Here is a 17,829-nt window from a genome sequence, read left to right on the forward strand (position 1 = left end):
CGGCGCAACAGCTCAACTATGTCTTCCCAGATAGCCCAACAAAACGTCAATCTGGCGGGTCTGGGCCAGCCAAGGTCACAGACCACAAGTTCCTTCTATCCGAACTGGTCTGGTGCCGGCGATGACCTTATGACTCCCCTTTCCTATGATTCTTCCAGTGCTCGTTCGCAAATTTTCGGGTCTGCCAACTTCCAGACTTCATATCAAGATTACAGGAGCAAACCCTTGTTGTCTGAGTGTGATACCAACCCGGAAGACTCGGCTTACGGAAGTCGTCTTACTCATAGTATCGGCAATCATTCTACATATGGCGAAGACCTTGATCCCGATATTCAAACATTAGATTCGCAAAACGCCGATACTCAGCTCGTCAACAGTAATCTCGAATCGCTCCAACTCCAATGCCGGACTGCTGGCAACGACTCACAGCAGTATCAGGAGCAATGGGCTCGTCCTCGTCGTCCTGCAAGCGTGGCTGCAACACCAACAAGCGGAGAAAAACGATGGGGCTGCAGAGAGTGCCAGCAGTCATGCCGTACGCGATCGGAGCTGAGGTAACTTTCCAGTCATTTTGTTATATTGACATAGCAGTTGTACTGACACTCTGTAGAAAGCATGAATTGAAGCACACTCGTCCCTGGCGTTGCAATGTCTCGGGCTGTTCACGCATCAAAGGATTCACCTCAAAGAACGATCTTGACCGACATAAGAGGACAGTACACAGTGATCAAACAGTTTCTGGGCGTGCCTTTGTATGCAACATCGGCAGTTGTGCGAAAAAGACCAAAATCTGGCCTAGAGCAGATAACTTCCGCAACCACCTGGAAAGAATGCATCAGAAATCATATTCAGCTAACGATGATTTGACGGAATATGTTTATCGGTAGGTCATTCCGCTCTGCACGCTCACCTACCTGCTCCCGACTAACATGAAAAAGGCCCATCCCGTCACAGGGTCTCGAGGGTATTGGAGGAAGTGCTATGGCATATCTTCAAGCTCAGGAACAATCTCCTGGCTTGGCACATCCTTCTACAATATTGTCCTCTCGCGGACACTCGGGGGACAGGCGAACTTCACAGCTTCAACTTGGCATTAGCGGCCTGTCCCGAGGTCCAGCTTGTATCTCAATCGAACGAGATATATCAGGTCTTGCTCCCGTACGCGAAAGCGAGGAAAATTTTATTCGACCCGATATACTCAGTGGGCCTATTCCCGTACCCCAAGATCGGTGGCCAGGACCTTCTCTCTCTGGGGAGGATGCACCAGGTGATTATATTACAACTTCTGAGTCTGGGCAACATGACGATGCTACCCCAGATGACATGGATGGCGTGCAAGAAAGCGGAACTTCAGAAACGGGGGCATCTAGTGTCAGCGACAATTCGAACTCCCAGCAACCTGATATTGGGATGATGGATGTCGATGAGGCTCAACAAACCCCAAGGGCGGTCATATTGTCAGACCAGTCCAGTCTTGACTCTTCCAACATCAGTCCAAACCTGACATACGAAATTCTTGACAAAATTCCGAAAGAAGTGATTGCAAGCTATATGAAGAAGCACTCGACTGAAATCAGAGACGAGACGCCGAAACCCGATGTACCTGGTGGCAAGAGTCAAGGCCACATATATAAGTGCCAGGATTGCGATAAGATGTTCCCACGCCTCTGTGAGCTTAAGTAAGTCGAATTTAACTACAGTATCCTAGCACATTACTAACGATCTACTTAGGAAGCACCAGAAGAGGCACTCAAAACCATACGGGTGTACCTCTATCAACTGTAACAAGACATTCGGGAGTAAAAACGATTGGAAGCGACACGAGAGTATCCAACACTATCAGCTAGAGACATGGGTATGCGATTGCACCAAGTCTGGCACCCGCGAACTATGCGGCAAGATTTGCCATCGCCGCGAGAGTTTCAGAAATCATCTTACGAAAGAGCACAAAGTTTCTGACCAACATGAACTGGAAGAAAAGGTCGACACATGTAGAAAAGGCCGTCATTGTGATGCTCATTTCTGGTGCGGCTTCTGCGAGGAAACTATCGAGACAAAGGAGACGGACAACACGTGGACCAAACGCTGTGATCATATTGATGACCACTTCTCTGGTCGTGATGTAGCCCAGAGGCATATCAGTGAATGGGTTCACGAGAAAGATCCGAGCACCGGAATCACTGCTTCCGTGGGGGCTGCACCTGAATCTTCGTCTATTTCATTTGTGCCTGATACCAACCCCCCTCAGCCCTCCACATCGGAGGACAATAGCATCGAAGACCGCCGAAACTGGAAAGACACATACATGTGGATATGCGTAAGTGCACGGCAAAATTCTGTCATGGATTGTAAGTAACTAACACACGTCCAACAGTGCGACTGCAATAATGAGAATAGCTTCCGTCACAACACAGTGTGCTTTGAATGCAATCGACGGAAGTGCGATGATTGCTCTGTGCATATAGTGACTTTGCCTAACGATAGCTAGGTCCCTGTACTTTTAAGCATGCGAGGAGCACTAACTTGCTGGATATTGCTGCTGTCTGGTAATGATGTATAACGATGGAACATATACCCCTATAACGGAAATAGTTAGAGACTTTGTGATTTAACCCATCAAAAGAAGGATTACTGGTAGTGTTTTGGCTGTGTCGGGCGTATTTTTGGAAGCAACGTCTTGTGATTATCCCATATGTACGACTTTTTATGAAGCATAGAGCTTGTATGCCTGCCAACAAGTGAAATCCAGTTGTGTTTGACCCATTCGAGTTCGAGCTGTCATAAGTTACAAGCTCATGTCAAAAGTGACCACCAAGATAATTCGCCGCAGGTTTCAATAGATTTTACGGATACTCGGTATGTACACGATTGCGCAGCCCCTGGGGATCGACAAAAGTGTAAATGACAGGGGCGTCAGCTTGGAGAGCCATGGCCATGCTATCCACACGACTTGCATGTTGAATGTTTAGTTGGCATGCGTAGATTTTCCACTTTGGTCAACAGCTGGCAGGAAGACTATGGCGTGGGCTACTGTCTCAGTCAAAGCCACCTGGCCACGTCCTCGGCGCGTAGTAGAGCCCGGTGATAGCTGGCACTCCCTGACTCCTTGTTCAAGTGGGACTACGAGCCCCCGCTAAGCAGTTCTGTGTAACAGGCGGCTTGTTCAGAGTGCTAGGAAGAAAGACGTAGGCGCGTCCCAAGGACCGGGAAACTATTCCGGCCCTTGTCATCTGTCACGTTGTACGAAGAGTCACTATTGCCAAGGCATATATAACTAGGAGCTGGAGCTGAAGTGGTTGGAGGCAAGGGTTGAGATAGACAAACATATGATGTGATCTTGGGGCAAGGGTAGGGCAGTGCTGAATAGGCTATCTCACGGACTTAAGCACATACCCGCAAGAGATGAGATCTGCGCTTTGTTGAAACGAAAGCTTGGCCTAGCCGGCATGGGGAAAAGGCAGACAGACCAGCTGTACCGGAATAGAATACCAGCAGCCGCCTGGAAGACATATGCAACGTGATTAGGAGACATGAGGATAAGTATCATAGTAGCCATCTAGTACGGGTGTATCGATATCCAGCAATCACTTGGTGTGCTGTGGGCAGGGGCTTTTATCACACAAAAGAGATCTCGGGATAAGGTCCCACCTCCACGGTACTGGATCGATGAATAGGTATTACTGAGGCCCGAGTCCTCTTGTTGTTTGTATCATTAGATAGTATTACTCAACTAGGTAGTGCAGAGGGCTTGCTATCTTTTGAAGAGGAACAAAAACATAGCTGACGGTTCGTGCATTGGTATATCGACTGTTTGTTGATTGGTGCGTCACTAATCCTACAGAGTGCAGACACCTTAATTACTTCGCGGGGAACGGTTAAGACGGTGGGCTTCCTGAACTTACAAGGAATGGGGCATGAATAATTACTGAATTTGGAAGACATTATGTAGGGACGACAGATCGGTAGCCCCCTATTGGCTCTTGTTCACAACAAGATGGAAGCGTCAGTATTGCGTTTGTGTCTGACAGATACGTCCAAGTTTCCGGTTTGTGAATGGAGCTGATACGACTGCAGGGCTGAGTTTAAAGGCTACAGCCGCATGAAGGTGTGCACACAGATATTTACATTATGTTGGGGGCCAGTGTCACAAAAGTTATGTAAAAGAATTGCCTTATTGATAGCCCCCAAAGCCGGGGGCCATGTGCCGTGCCGTCCTTTTTTTTTTTTTTTTTTTGTACATGCTACGTAGTTAGAGTTCAGCTCGTCTGGGCATTTGTGTCAGGAGTATGGTATTCAATACGACTGTAAGTTCGCTTGAGGGGATCTCGATGTCTTGTTGTGTGGTTGGTCGAACCAAGTGCATGGACTCGTGGGCGTCGGTATTACATGATATCTTACTCGGAATACCTGTCAAAGTTGACAAAGTATCGTGGGGTAATGTGATGAACCATGTCCTTACCGAGTATGTACCATGAAGAAAATGCTACGAATATTCATCGTATGGATGGAAAAGGTAAACGCTTGATTGAGTTGGTTCTTCTAATCAACCGTAAATTCAGCTAAAAACGGCGCTGGTGTCATTCAACACGGCGCCAGACAAGGGTCTTTGGACCAATGAAACAAAACCCTACAAGCCAAAGGAGAAAAGCAAAACACGCGCAATCTTCAGTACAGGACCATCGTGGTCTAGGTACGGATAAGTGAGTCAAGCAAGTGTTGATTGCAGGGTGCATAGAGTTGGGTAGGCATTGTTGTGACTGGGTGAGCCTTGCTAGTCGGGCGTCGTGATGCTTGTAAGACTGTTGGCTCTAGCAATGCTGCTTAGGCCTATTGGAGATTAGCTGTATGGATACGATTGGCCCGAATACACTTCAGGGTGCCTTCTTCAGTGGAACCCGCCAGCTTTGGAAGGAAGGATCAGCCACCCGGACAAGGGCTGCGGGGATTAAGGCCTCGCTTACCAAGGCTAGACTGTCGATCTGCGGATGGGTCTTGCCCTTTCCTTCAACTTCTCCAAACCGGAGCTGGCATCTTCAACAATGGATGGATACCCTTCTACGTATCTGTATCTGCAGCTGCAGCAACAACCTACAGCCATCGTCATCACTACTAGTCGATGGTACAGAAGATTGCATCACTTATTATACCTTTTATCACAAAGAGGCGTTTACGACAGACCACACCCGGAATCCCTGACTGCACCTGGACATCATCATGTTCCTTATCTCCCTACCAAGGTAGCACCATCAAAGTGCATACTGCACTGAACTGCATTGCACTCTGCACTCTATACATTGGAGGTTGTCATCGAGCAGCGGCTACTCCGTACTGTATCTCGATCACGATCTGTTAGCCGCTAAGCGGTTATTACGGGATTTAAGACATGGCCTGTATTGAACAAGCCCACACCCAACAGCCGATGGTTGGCATGCCATGGTCTTGACCCGAGACTCACTGACAGCTGGAGTCGTCAAGTATCAGCTTGTCTCAGGCTCAGGCTCGCTGCAATTACCTGGCCAGCTAGTCCAGGCCACAGGGGGTTTCTTCGTCTATTGCGTCTTGTTCGTTCCTTTTGCATTCCCCGACACACAGACACCGCCGTTTCCCCTACGTCTTCAACACCAACACTAATATCGCTTCTTATCCCCCTCAAACCTGCGTCAAGGAATGGATAGATGGATTCAGCCAAGGCTGGCTTCTCCATTGGCACTACTAGAGCGGATGAACGGGCCAGACCGCGCTATTAGTGGCGTCAAGGTGTTGCGGGTGCCTTGAACTAGTGTCATGTGCGCGTATGGTTTTACAACAAGATAAGGCCAACTGCTTCTATCTAACGGTACCAATCCGTTACCGACTATCAAAATCTTTGTCAAAGGCTGTGTGCATTCACAACATGCTAGAAAAGGTTCCGCATGGTTTCTGCAGTGCCAGGAGATTCGAGAATTCACAAGTCATAGACATTCGAATGACAGCCACGACTGAGGACGCAACCTACTTCTGCTAGCTCAGCCCACCATCTTTTAAGGCAAGAGGCAGACTTGAAGCCAGGGTCAGGGCCAGGTCGTGACTTTCCAAGGGTTGTCCTGCAGGTGTCCTGAAAAGTAATCCAGGACGAGATCAGCGTATGGGCCCCAGTCCACATCGCCTCCACATCCTCCATACCCTCTCCAAAAAAGATACGTACTTGCGGCTCTGCTCTTCAAAAGTTGGGGAGGAAGCTGTGCCCTCGCTGTAGAATGCTGCCAGACAGGCCGCGAGACCATCTACCCGTACAATTCTTGAAATCTCTATCAGCCTTTTAAGATGGCCCCCTTCGCCCTCCACCAAGACACTTCTTCTCCATTTCCACAAGCGACTCAGATGTTACCTCGTCTTGCCTACTTCAACCCAGATTTCATCTTTTTTTTCCTTTTTCCTTTTATTTTGGCCCGATCACATATACTGTTTGGGTCTTTGAACTTGCACTACCTGACTTACACGCCTTCCGTCCTGCGTTACCAAGATTCAGACTCCTATATCCGCGACACAAGTCATTACATGTGTCTGTTTATCTGACATCTTTTCGATCTTGGACTGACAGCACTTTCTATTTTCGAATTCGGAATCTCACTTTTCTATACCCAATCACTAGTAGCAACGCTGCTGGATCACTAACACGATGGCCCTTCATCACTATCACGAAGAGATTGATGGGGCTGGTTATGCCCCCAGCATTCGCTTCATGTCCCAGAGCGAGTCTGACTATGCCGAATATCAAGACCTTGCAGACCGAATTGACCCTCTTCTCCAATATCATGCACCTTGTTCTGGTAGTCTTGATGGCACCAGCGGCATGCAGAGATATCTCCAAGAGCCACCGATCAGTTTCTTTGCTACGCCGCACCAACCCGCCGTACAGAACGCTTGCTACAATGGCGTCTATCCCTATACGAGCTCTTCTCTTCACCAGAACTCACATCTCCGACATGGCTCACCAGTATCCTACCAACATTCGTCAGCAACCAGCGGTCCCCAAAGTCCCCCGTTGACGGATAATGATGGATATGTCGACAGCACTCGAGGCCCGTCTACTCCATCCGATACCGCTATTTTGTCCCCTCATATCTCGTCCCTCGGCTCGCCGTCACCCAGCGTTTCACTGTATGGGGTCTCGGGTGTATCGCAAGGATATGTAAATCCAGCAGTGATCCAGCCAACCCAGCCCCTACACAACGGCCATGTAAAAGAGGAAGTGCCCGAATTCACTCTCGGTTTGGACATGGAATACTTTGGTGCCACTGCATCTACTTCCATCTGTCCTGCCAGATGTTCAAGAAATGCATTTTCTGCACCTTCACCAGACTTCCCTGTGGAGTTGGAAGGCCATGTCGGCGTTTCTTACCCTGAGATGGAAGCCATGGAAGTCAATGTCAAAGTTGAAGATGAAACCAGTCCCGACGCTTCATCTACTATGGCTGACGATGACGACGAATACAAGCCAAGCCGCAGAGCCAAAACATCCCGAACATCCAGAGTTAAAACTCGCCGTGGCCGCACAACGCGGTTTAGCCCTGACAGATTTGCCGGCACAAGTGTCACCAAGCCTCAACGCTCTCCTCGTGCTTCAGCAAATCGAAACCTACTCTCAGCCTCGTCTGGTAGAAATGTAAGGTGCACACACTGCATCATGACCTTTTCCGACGAGGTAGTACTCCAGAAGCACATCACCGCCGTGCACAATCGTCCTTTTATCTGTGTCTTCCACTTTGCGGGATGTTCTCAGGTATTTGCAAACAAGAACGAATGGAAACGACATGTCTCGGCGCAACACCTCAATCTCAATTACTGGCTCTGCACTTCTGGCAGCTGTGGGAACTCATCAAGCATCTCCAAGGGAGCATCTGGCAACCCTACACACTGCAGAGTCTTCAGAAGAAAGGATCTCTACACTCAGCACATTCGCCGCATGCACGCACCCGTAGAAATCGCCCAAGCAGATAAGAAGGACAAGGCCTTTCCTCTCGATTGGATACTCAAAGAGAAGGAGTTGCAGGATAAAGCAATGAAACAACGGTGCACGTTGCCGACCTTTATGCGCTGTCCAGCCGAAGGTTGTATGACAGTCTTCGACAATGGTCCCAGGACTTGGGATAACCGTATGGAGCACGTTGCGATTCACCTTGAGCGCGCCGCTCATAACGAAGAACCGCCGGTCGTATTTGGCGGCGACAACGACGAAGCCCTAACACAATGGGCGTCACAGCCTGACGTCCGAGTCATCAAGGCCACTGACGCAGGTTGGGAAACATGCCAACCGCTCAAAGCAGCTAGAATCGAGATTTCAAATCTTTCGGGTCCCAGTGAAGGCCTTGATGAGGATGCTGAAGGTGAGGAATGTTGAACAACCTCCTGTCAGTATCGATCATCAAGCATCACGTTCAAATCATGTTTGAGTCTTTTGCAATGTAGTTGGAAACCGTCACACGATGGCAACCGTGCGATTTACTTGTGGGAAAATGGATATACTGGCTTTTACGGCGTTCTGTTTTTACAACGATACCACCATCGCATATACAGGTTTTCATACGCGATGGATTTTTAATGTTTGGGCACTTGCAGGCATTTAGGCATTTAGGAAGGTCAAATCTAGGTTCTTCTTCTGTTTTTAGGATACCATGTACAAAGATATGATGAGAGAATAAACGAGGATGTACATACAACTCCTTCTCCAACTCTTGCTTTGACAGCCTCCCATAGCCACCGCCGAAACGTCTCACCACATATGCAAACCCTCGTTTCCGCAGAGCCTCAACGTTCAATGTCATGTACACTCGTGTCGTCAGCTCAGCGTCGTACCACGGCCCCCAGTGACACCGCCTCGTACACCCTCATCCCTTTGTCCCCCCTACTTCTTCTTATTCGTACTTTACCCACCACCGTACTTTATGGCAGAAAGGGGTGACTCAGAGGGGTTCTATATATGTCATATCTGGGGGCCAAAGGTTCTCTTGAACTTTTAGGCTCACGCGTCCAGGCTGTGAGTAATAATGGAGGGAACTGGTGCAGACGTTCATGCTGTAGGGCTAGGATCTCGTTTGCCACAACCATCCACCCAAGAAATACCGAGTCATTTACAGGCTCGTAATACGGAAGATGAGACCAAGAGCTGACGGGGACTCGAACGTCTGTTACATTGTGACACCAACTATCCCTTGTCTTGCTCCAGGATCGACGACAGCTTGTCACAACACGAGCATATCAGCGCAGTTTATTGCGTATTGATGTAACACATGTTTGAATTCATTACACCTATGAGAATTATTCTCCGAGGTGACCAGAAACTATTGTTTGATCATAACTATTCCTATTTGTAATGCCTCCATAAATGTGGCTTCCTTATCTCGCCACGCATTACTACTTGATAAACCTCGTGAAGCATCTCCCCACTGCTTCCAACAGACTCGGGCGGTCGCTCAACCAAGTGGTCCCGAGTTCGTATCACCAGCAATACCCCTGACAAGTAGTAAGAACAAGTGGTCTGCTCAATAAACGAGTGTGCACTTGCGATGCGTCTACAACTCAAAGTTAATCAACGTTCGTCGGCAATTGCGCCACACGTACATTCTTGTATAAATCGACTAATTTCTGAATTCATCAATAAGGAGGCTTGTAAAAACATAATGAGCCTTGCTTGATGGTTAAAGTATACGTTGTCCGTATGTAATCATGATAGGCGATTAGTGTAAAACGGAGGTGCACAGTATAGTGGCCTCCAGGAATCATTAACTCTCTCCTCCAAGGAATGCAACCCACAGCGAGCTTCTGTACTCACACAGGTTGAACCTCGCTATGTTGCACCTTTCCAAGCGTTGGAGGTGGTGGGATTGAACCACGCTGGGCCCGACGCTGTTGTCGGCTCTTGCATGCAAGGGCATATCCTGGTTCGTTGGCTTTACGCCATTCGATGTACGCTTCATATTTTTGTTGCTGGATTGGGTCAGGGAGTATCGGTTTAGAGACAGGAGGTGGACAAGCTGAATAACCACTGCTTCCTAGCGTTGGATTGTAAGGCAATTGAGGAGTTGCATTGATGCCCATCAAGGGGTTGGGTGCGACCGCACATGACTGGAAAGGAAGGTTGGCTGTAGGTAGATTGAGTTGGTTTCCGAAACTGGTGATTGGTGGCCATTTTCCAATTGGTGTCGCCAGTCCAAGGCCGGATAGCAATTCAGGGGCAGCGATATTCTGCATTGGGGTCTGACAAGCGCCGAACGGAAACGCAATATTGGAAAATGGCAACATGTTTGATGTGTGATCGAACCCTACCAAGCCTTGCTGTCCAACAGGAATCGGATTAGTCTCTGGGCTTGTATCCCCTTGCTCACTTGCGCTGAGGTAGTCTAACTTCATGGGAGGCATATGATGATTCAAACTCGTCGATTCCATCTCGGCAGGCTGGTTGACAAGATATTCACTTTCCTCGCTGCCCTTGCCTAAGCCAATCTGCTGGAACAATTCTTGTTCCGATATGCTGGGATCGTCTGAGCTCGTTGATGCCCTTTCGAAGCTTTTGAACGACAGAAACTCTCTTGCTCTGGGGTTCAACTCCGAGTCCATACAAACCCCAGAGTCTTGAGACCACTCTTTCTTCTTGGAGTAGCTGGTGTAAGCCGAGACAATTGCAGGATCAGAACTTATGTCTTTGCGTTGCGGTGGCACTCTGTCTGGCTCCTTCGAGAGCTCTGGCTGAAAATTGTGCTTTTCTGCTGAGTGTCGAGTTTCTGACCCGGATTGATGCCGAAGTTTTTTCAGAAGCCTTTGGAACTCCTCGCTTCGTTGCCCAGTTTCCTCTTTCGGTCTTTCTGTAACCACCTTTTCGCTCTTGTTGGTCTTGGCTGCCTGGAGTCTACTCAATATTTTCTTGAAAGCCTCGTTTCTACGGCTGAGCTCATGTGTCCTTAGGTTGTTGGATACAAAAGGCGGAGGCGCCTCGGCCTTCTCCTGCGATTCGCCGATTCTGTTACCAACATTGGTGACTGCTGGGTCCTGATAAACAGCCTCTCTGGCCCTCTCAATGTTTCCTACCCCAGAGCTTTTCGACGTGTTATACCTCTCTTCGCTCGATCGATCAGAAAAGAAGCTGAGATACTTTCGGTATCTCTCATCTACTGCCTCTGCAGATACATCCCACCGCGGTAGCATTCCACGCGCGGGCTGTATGTGAGCAATGGGATACGATTTGCCATGCTCCATGATGACTCGACCGGAATCCTGCGGATTACCGTCCTCGGGTAAGAGAGGAACCAACTTCAGTATTCTGACGTCTTTAGGAGCATCGATGATCTCAGAATTGTCTAGCAGGGCGCATAATCCATGGGCGCTATATCCCAAGTTCTTGTTCACCGCCGTAAGCATATTGTATCGATCGACGCTTGGATGATCTTTGCCAATGGGTGCCTCACTCATATCTCTGCTGCTAACTTCGGAGCTGTCAAGACTGGATCGCCAGTGATTGGTACTGTTGATGGAATCCCAAGTGCAAGATCGTCCACTTCTGCTGCATGTACTGACATCCTTGTTTGTATGAAGCTGTAAGCTTTCACCACTGCCTATGGTGACCCAGTCCGTGTTGCTACTTGTCGTAGCTATCGAGTCGTAGGCACTACAACTTTCACGCCGACGACGCCAATCTGGGTTGTTCATCGCCTCAGCGAACTTTGAGGCTGCATTGTGATCCCCTGAATACTCTTTGCGAAGCGAAGATGGCACAGAGCGTATTATATCGTAGGATCCATCCGTGCTTAGTGGATCAGACGAGATGGCACTACGAGCCATTCGACTCTGAACTCTCTTGTCGGAATTCATGGCGAGAACCTCAGCTCGTGCGAACCAATGCGAGACGCAGATACAGTCACACACCCAATTGAATGCCGCTACAGATGAACGGTTGGTGTATCCTTTCGATTGAAAGGTAGTCGAGCTCTGAAATCGCTTTTTGTCAAGGTGACGTTGGACTGCTCTTGCTGCCTATGATATGGGCGGTCTTTTGTATCGTCGCTTCGCTGCAGCTCACCAAGGGTGCGTAACTTCGGTCACAGGTAGGAAGAGCCCAAAGCGTCTCAATGAGATTTGTCTAAGTTACGGGTAAGTACCAAGATACAGCAAGACAGTTAGACAACCCACCGTAATCGTAACACGATGCATATATCAGCTGCCCTAAGGAACACTTACTCGAGGCGAACACCAACAATATAAACAAAGCGTGCAATAAGTCGAGAAGTCGTGGGTACTCGTTTATGGGCTTATCGTCGTGGAAGGGGGAGGAGAGTTGGAACGACCGGAAGGAGGCCGTGTAAAGTTTGGATGATGATCGCTGACAAGTGAATTCGCTTCTATAAAGGCAGTGTTGCTCTAGACGAGATGCCTTAATGCTGCGTGTAGCGGGATAGATAGTCCAAAAAAGAAGCAATCTGCTACTGACGGAGGCCAAGATGTGATGGTGTTGGTGCAAAAGAAACAGACGGGGGGCATGATCAGCTGGTGGTAGAAATCATATGAAGTGATTGAGAAGGTGCGCATCGGGAGAGGGTTGGGAGTTGGGAAGGAGCCCTCTTTCCTGGGGAGCGCTGTATTCTTACGACTCAAAGAAGGTGCAATATCCAACCGTAAAATCACATTATTGAGACAGAGAAAAGAATGGACTGAAAACACAAACATGGCATGGGGCTATCAAAAGATATGTAGTCAACAAGAATAGTAAGCAAAATAAACTCCAAACCAAGGTATTATCAAGATCATAAAAGCAGCTACAACTGAAACGACTGATTTCCCCGACATCAGCTTGTATATCATTCTCGTCAAGATGCAGTTTTATCCCTGGTACTGCTGTCCTCCCATAAACGCAGCAAATGCCCTCTGGTGTCTTGTCAGTAGCGAGAAAAATGAATACGATAAAGACAGAAGCACTTACCGAGTTTCTAGTCTGCATGTAAACAGTTCCAGGGCCGGTGAACTTGCAGACCAAACCTTCCCCAGAAGCAAGTCCCGAGATGATACCTCCCGAGGCAACACGCTCCATGACATACTTGGTGTCCCATGCGATCAAATGGCCGTTATCTACAATATACTTTTCGTTCTCGACAAGCTGTTGAGTGTCAGTCTATGATCCACCGGCGTTCTGGTGATGAAATCCTACCGTCTTCTTGATGATGGCACCGAAACTCGATATCCAGAGCAGTCCTGTACCGCTGACCTTGTATACCCACAGGCCTTCACCACTGAACATGGCCTTTCCGAGTCCTTGTCGCTTGTGATCCTTTACAACACCCTGTGTCGAAGCAAGGAATGCATCGTGGCCTACTGACCAGTGTTCTTTACCTGTGAGGCGCAGGGTAGTGATATCACCAAGGCTGTGTGGTGCCAGAAGCACCTCGCCAGGACCAATGTATGTTGAAGTTGACAATTCAGCACCAGTGATCATCTTCTTCACACTGAATTTGATTTGTCCTTTCAACGTGACGGTAGGAGACATGGCGATCATTGCGCCTGGCTTGCCGGACATCGGGCAGCCCATCGCTAGCTGTATGGTGAGGATACTGTTGGTATCGCGATGACTGATACGGTAGCTGCCACCATTAAATGTCCCAATATCGTCAGATGTGGCCTCGGCGCCAACGAAATTACCTGCTTGAGGCGCACCAGAAACAGTCATCGCTCTCGCAGTTCCAGGTTGTTGCTGTGGTGCCTCCTGCTCTAATCCCTGCTTCTCAGGTGGGTACGAATCATTGTGATGAGGCGACACCGGTGCCGGAGGTGGCTCAAAATGTTGCTGAGTAGACTGAGGTGTAGCTACCGGAGGTGTTGACACAGGGGGCGTCGGTGCGGGAGGAGTCGCTGCAGGCCTCATGGCAAAGTTGTTCTGCTGGCCTGGCGCATGATACTGAGTCTGCTGAGGCGGATGGGTTGCTTGAGGCTGGTTGAATTGGAAGTGTTGCTGATACGCTGGCGCCGACATGGGAGGAGGAGGGTAGTTACCCTGAGAGGAGCTATGAGAATGATTCCTAATCTGAGGAGAAGGAGTCGCCTGCTGCTGGGGAGGTGCCGGGTAGTGAACTGGCGTAGGCTGGTGAGGAACCTGGGGAGATGATGTATGCTGGGGAGGAGGAGGATAGCTCACAGCCTGCCCAGTCTGTGGTGGAGATTGGGGTTGAGGCGGAGGAGGATAGTTCATAGCTTGTCCGGCTTGCGGCGGCGACTGAGGTTGAGGTGGAGGAGGATAGAATTGTGTTTGGTTCGCTGGAGGAGAAGTCGGCGGCGGCGCATATTGGCGATGTTGCTGTTGCTGTTGCTGTTGAGGAGCTGCTCAGACATATTATGGTTAGAGGTCATGATAAGATGGAGATGGTAGGAGAGTTTTGCGAACCTGGGGAGCTTTGTGCCGCGCCGGGCGGAGCTATTGAGGTGTCATGATCAGCTTGGGTGTCATGATGAACATCAGATGGTGGGTGGAACTTACGAGGATAATAGTGGCTCGCCATGACTTTACAATAACTTGTACTGAGGAAATTCAACAAGAGAAGAGGTTTGGTAATACAATACAAAGATGAAGATGGAAAAGGAGAAAATAGAAAAAGATGAGACCCTGAAGGAGCTCTCTCCAGGATAGCTCCAAGCTGCTGCTACTCTATCTCTAGCCGCCCGTAATATGTGCCAAGCTAGGACAGCCCCGCACAAGATGTCGCGCTTTCACTGCCACGATATTTGAACTATGGAGTTTGATATTGGGGATTTGAAGACGAGAGAATTTGACAAAAAATTGAAGAAAATTACAAAGAGTCACAATTGCCGCTGCTTATACTCCGTGGGCTTTCAGTGTCATCTCGGCATTTACTTCGTCTCATCAAACAAAAGGGAAGCTGGCCGCATCGCCAGAGACCAAGTTCCCGTCCTTACCGAATAGCTGCAACACAAGCTGCAGAGCAAGCATTGGGTGATTTATCCAATTCTACCTCATGCCCAATCAGTGGACGCATTCAAGTCATTGAACCCTGCTCATTGAGCTCTTTGGTTGGGTTGACAGCTGTAAGCGCCCACGCGGGGCATCTTCATGGGCGCTTAACTGCCATCTCAGCGAGCTCATTGGCCTGATGGGGTCTGAAGGAGGCAAATTAGCCCAGGTCTTTCTCCCCAATTGGTGAAGAGAATCAATTGCTACAAATTGATAGGTACAAAGTTGTCAAGTCCTTGATATGTTTAGCTCAAGACACATAACCTGGAGGCCTGAGGTTCTGAGCTTTGTCATTCTTGTGATGGATGCCATCACGTGCAGATACAGCGCGTGTCTTTCGTGGCTTGGTATGAATAGTGATCATCTGTTTACCTCTCTCAACGCCAACTCGCGTTACCCAAGGCACCTTCATTCCATTCCACCGCCCATGTCTTGGCATTGCTCAGGGTATGCCAGTATGGTCATCCCCAATGCCAAGGATACGGCGGTTTCAGCTCCTGTACATCTCAAAGTTTATATAGACAATCAGGTATTCCCAGCTGCAAAAGCCGCTCCTCTTATTTATACACCCTACTCAACTGCAACATGTGTAACCTTGCGGCAAGTTAGATTCGGCACTGAGCTGAAATGTCAGCATATCTGCTCATCAATGATTTAAGATCCGTGTCCCAAGAACGCTGGTCCCAAGCCATGGAGCTCACCAGGCCCTGCGGGCTGCAACATAACGGGCCACTTACTCAAGAGAGTGGTTTTTTTTTTATCATGGCACCCTCTCCAGCTTGATATGTAATCTGACAAGGCTGGGAACCTCATGAAGTCATCCTGAACTTAATCGTGGATACTGACCCGCCTGCTAGATCTGATAAAGCACCCATGTCGACAAGCCCTCAGATCGACGTCGTCAAAGTGCACTCACCCAGTGATGCCAAGGTGATGGGCATGTTTCTGACGTTGATGTGCGGATTCGTTGTCCGGGAATACCACCAGCCGGTGGTGGCATCTTCGTTTGAAATCTACGATACGACGGTACCTATGGGTCTAGCTATCAAGGTTTGACTTTCAACTCACTCACAACGGTCTGTCTTGAGGGGCGACTGACTTTCACGATGGGTCAACCGCATCCACGGGCCCGTATTGAGATTATCCTGCAGTGATAGTAATGCCACTGCAGATTCTCTGGCCGTTCCGGTCCGCTCGGCTTTGATCCCCGGGACAACCTCTTTCTTTCTCTTCAGCTGAAGAAGCAAGCCACCGGAGGGTCTCTCTGTTGTGACAGGTGACCTGGAAAGCGTCGACGGTCCTTGTTTTCCAGGTCTGAGTCACAGGAGCTAGTCTGATGCTTCTGAAAACCTGGTTCTCATGTTCAGCAAAAGAGTTCGCCGTTAACCCTTGTACGATTCTTGTCTTCACGGCCGTTGGATTTCGTACACATACCTAGGGTTATCATGATAGACGAATACGGCATTTCCTGAACTTACGAAATGCCAAATACAGATTCGAGGCGTGCTTGGCGCTTATTTAGAGTTCGGCCAAGATATTATTGTGAACACACATAAACAGGGTCAGCAAGGCAAGCCCTCTGGGGGGACATTGCCCCTTGTTGGTCCAACTGACAGTTTGATAACCGACGACAAGACGCCACTTGTTTGAGGGCCAGATATAAAGTACGGTAGTAGCTGGATATGCAGGTTCGACGAATGGCACGCGGACGCCTCGTGGGCTGAAATGCCTTGCGCCAGGGTAGATGTGTAATTACTAACCTACAATGTTAATGTCAATGCCAGCAGAACGTCGTAAGTAAACCAACAGGATCAAAGTAGACCTAGTTGACTGACTACTCACAGACTAAGATCGCCCGGTCACACTACAGATGTGTCAAATACATATACAATTAGCTCCTAGTCTTGCCAGAGCATCGCACCAAGCGTAGGAGCCATGTAGCTTCTATCGAGATGGGTGATATAAGGTCTAGCAGTGTCTAGTTCGTTGCTATCCGTATGTTGATTTGACATGCTCGTCTCCACAGCCTAGCCATATCTCCTGTTGACAGTAGCCGTTGCCCATGGTTTGCCGAAGTCAATGATTCAGTGCCCGGGCAATTGTACGTCAGAGGCAGGCATTGTGCTTCAGAGCAAATAGCAATCAGTCAAGTGTGACGTTCCAATCATGCTTGACTCGGTTGGACCACAAGCTCCGAACCGTCTTAATAAAGCAATGTGGCTTTCATAGTAGCAAGCGACAAATATGACCTGTCACACTGGCGGGTAGCCGGTGAGGCTCACCCAGAAACACCGGTCTCAAGACAGTGCGTCTGGACCAAAAAACGCTGGGGCCTGCCCTGCAAATGGAGCATCATTGTGCTAGTCCAAGTATGCTGTGCAATAACCGTTGGCAGTCTGGCCCATGCTTGGTCGAGAGGCATCTGGTTTGATCGAGATGCTGTGTTAGAACAGGCGCTTTTGACCAAAAGCCACGCTGGCCACGACCCCAGTGATGGTTTTCATTGTCCGTAATTTCTACCTGACCCAATAATACCTGGCCAGTGGTTCGCCCGTTGCACATCTCATGGCGTCTTTGCGCCCGCCACAGACCAAAAGGTGGCACGCCTTACAGCGTTTACGTCGATTGAGTGGGATATGTTGAGAGACGGTAGGGTAGAAAAGACACCAAGTAGTGGTGATCAGCGGGCTAACAGTGGATCGTATCTCGACAAGGAGAGTTTTTGAAAGGAGATTAGCTCAAGCGGGCAATACCAAAGCTCGATCTTAACTTTTGGCCGTCATTCCCAGCACCCCTGTGGTTCTAGCTTGAATATATCGACTCCGTTGTAGCTCTAAAGCCAG

General features: G+C 49.0%; 5 protein-coding genes across 5 annotated transcripts; 3 read left to right on the top strand and 2 right to left on the bottom strand.

The window, feature by feature from the left end:
• Positions 1-18: 18 nt before the first annotated feature.
• On the top strand, positions 19-624 carry FGSG_13710 (uncharacterized protein; the record flags this gene model as incomplete). The annotated part of the gene is made up of 2 exons (XM_011320799.1): positions 19-535; positions 611-624. The coding sequence occupies 2 exons, from the start codon at positions 19-21 to the stop codon at positions 622-624; spliced, it is 531 nt and encodes a 176-aa protein (XP_011319101.1).
• A 699-nt stretch (positions 625-1,323) lies between these two features.
• On the top strand, positions 1,324-2,488 carry FGSG_13711 (uncharacterized protein; the record flags this gene model as incomplete). Its single annotated transcript, XM_011320800.1, has 3 exons — positions 1,324-1,679; positions 1,732-2,317; positions 2,375-2,488. The coding sequence occupies 3 exons, from the start codon at positions 1,324-1,326 to the stop codon at positions 2,486-2,488; spliced, it is 1,056 nt and encodes a 351-aa protein (XP_011319102.1).
• A 4,170-nt stretch (positions 2,489-6,658) lies between these two features.
• FGSG_10162 (uncharacterized protein) lies at positions 6,659-8,448 on the top strand (the record flags this gene model as incomplete). Its single annotated transcript, XM_011320801.1, has 2 exons — positions 6,659-8,366; positions 8,396-8,448. 2 exons carry the CDS (start codon positions 6,659-6,661, stop codon positions 8,446-8,448), a joined length of 1,761 nt encoding a protein of 586 aa, XP_011319103.1.
• Positions 8,449-9,343: 895 nt separating this feature from the next.
• On the bottom strand, positions 9,344-11,844 carry FGSG_10163 (uncharacterized protein; the record flags this gene model as incomplete). Its single annotated transcript, XM_011320802.1, has 3 exons — positions 9,344-9,492; positions 9,601-9,665; positions 9,812-11,844. The coding sequence occupies 3 exons, from the start codon at positions 11,842-11,844 to the stop codon at positions 9,344-9,346; spliced, it is 2,247 nt and encodes a 748-aa protein (XP_011319104.1).
• A 1,005-nt stretch (positions 11,845-12,849) lies between these two features.
• Positions 12,850-14,516, bottom strand: FGSG_10164 (uncharacterized protein; the record flags this gene model as incomplete). Its single annotated transcript, XM_011320803.1, has 4 exons — positions 12,850-12,894; positions 12,950-13,123; positions 13,175-14,337; positions 14,495-14,516. The coding sequence occupies 4 exons, from the start codon at positions 14,514-14,516 to the stop codon at positions 12,850-12,852; spliced, it is 1,404 nt and encodes a 467-aa protein (XP_011319105.1).
• Positions 14,517-17,829: the final 3,313 nt, after the last annotated feature.

The sequence above is a fragment of the Fusarium graminearum genome, chromosome 1 (assembly GCF_000240135.3).
Source record: "Fusarium graminearum PH-1 chromosome 1, whole genome shotgun sequence".
NCBI classification, from domain to species: domain Eukaryota; kingdom Fungi; phylum Ascomycota; class Sordariomycetes; order Hypocreales; family Nectriaceae; genus Fusarium; species Fusarium graminearum.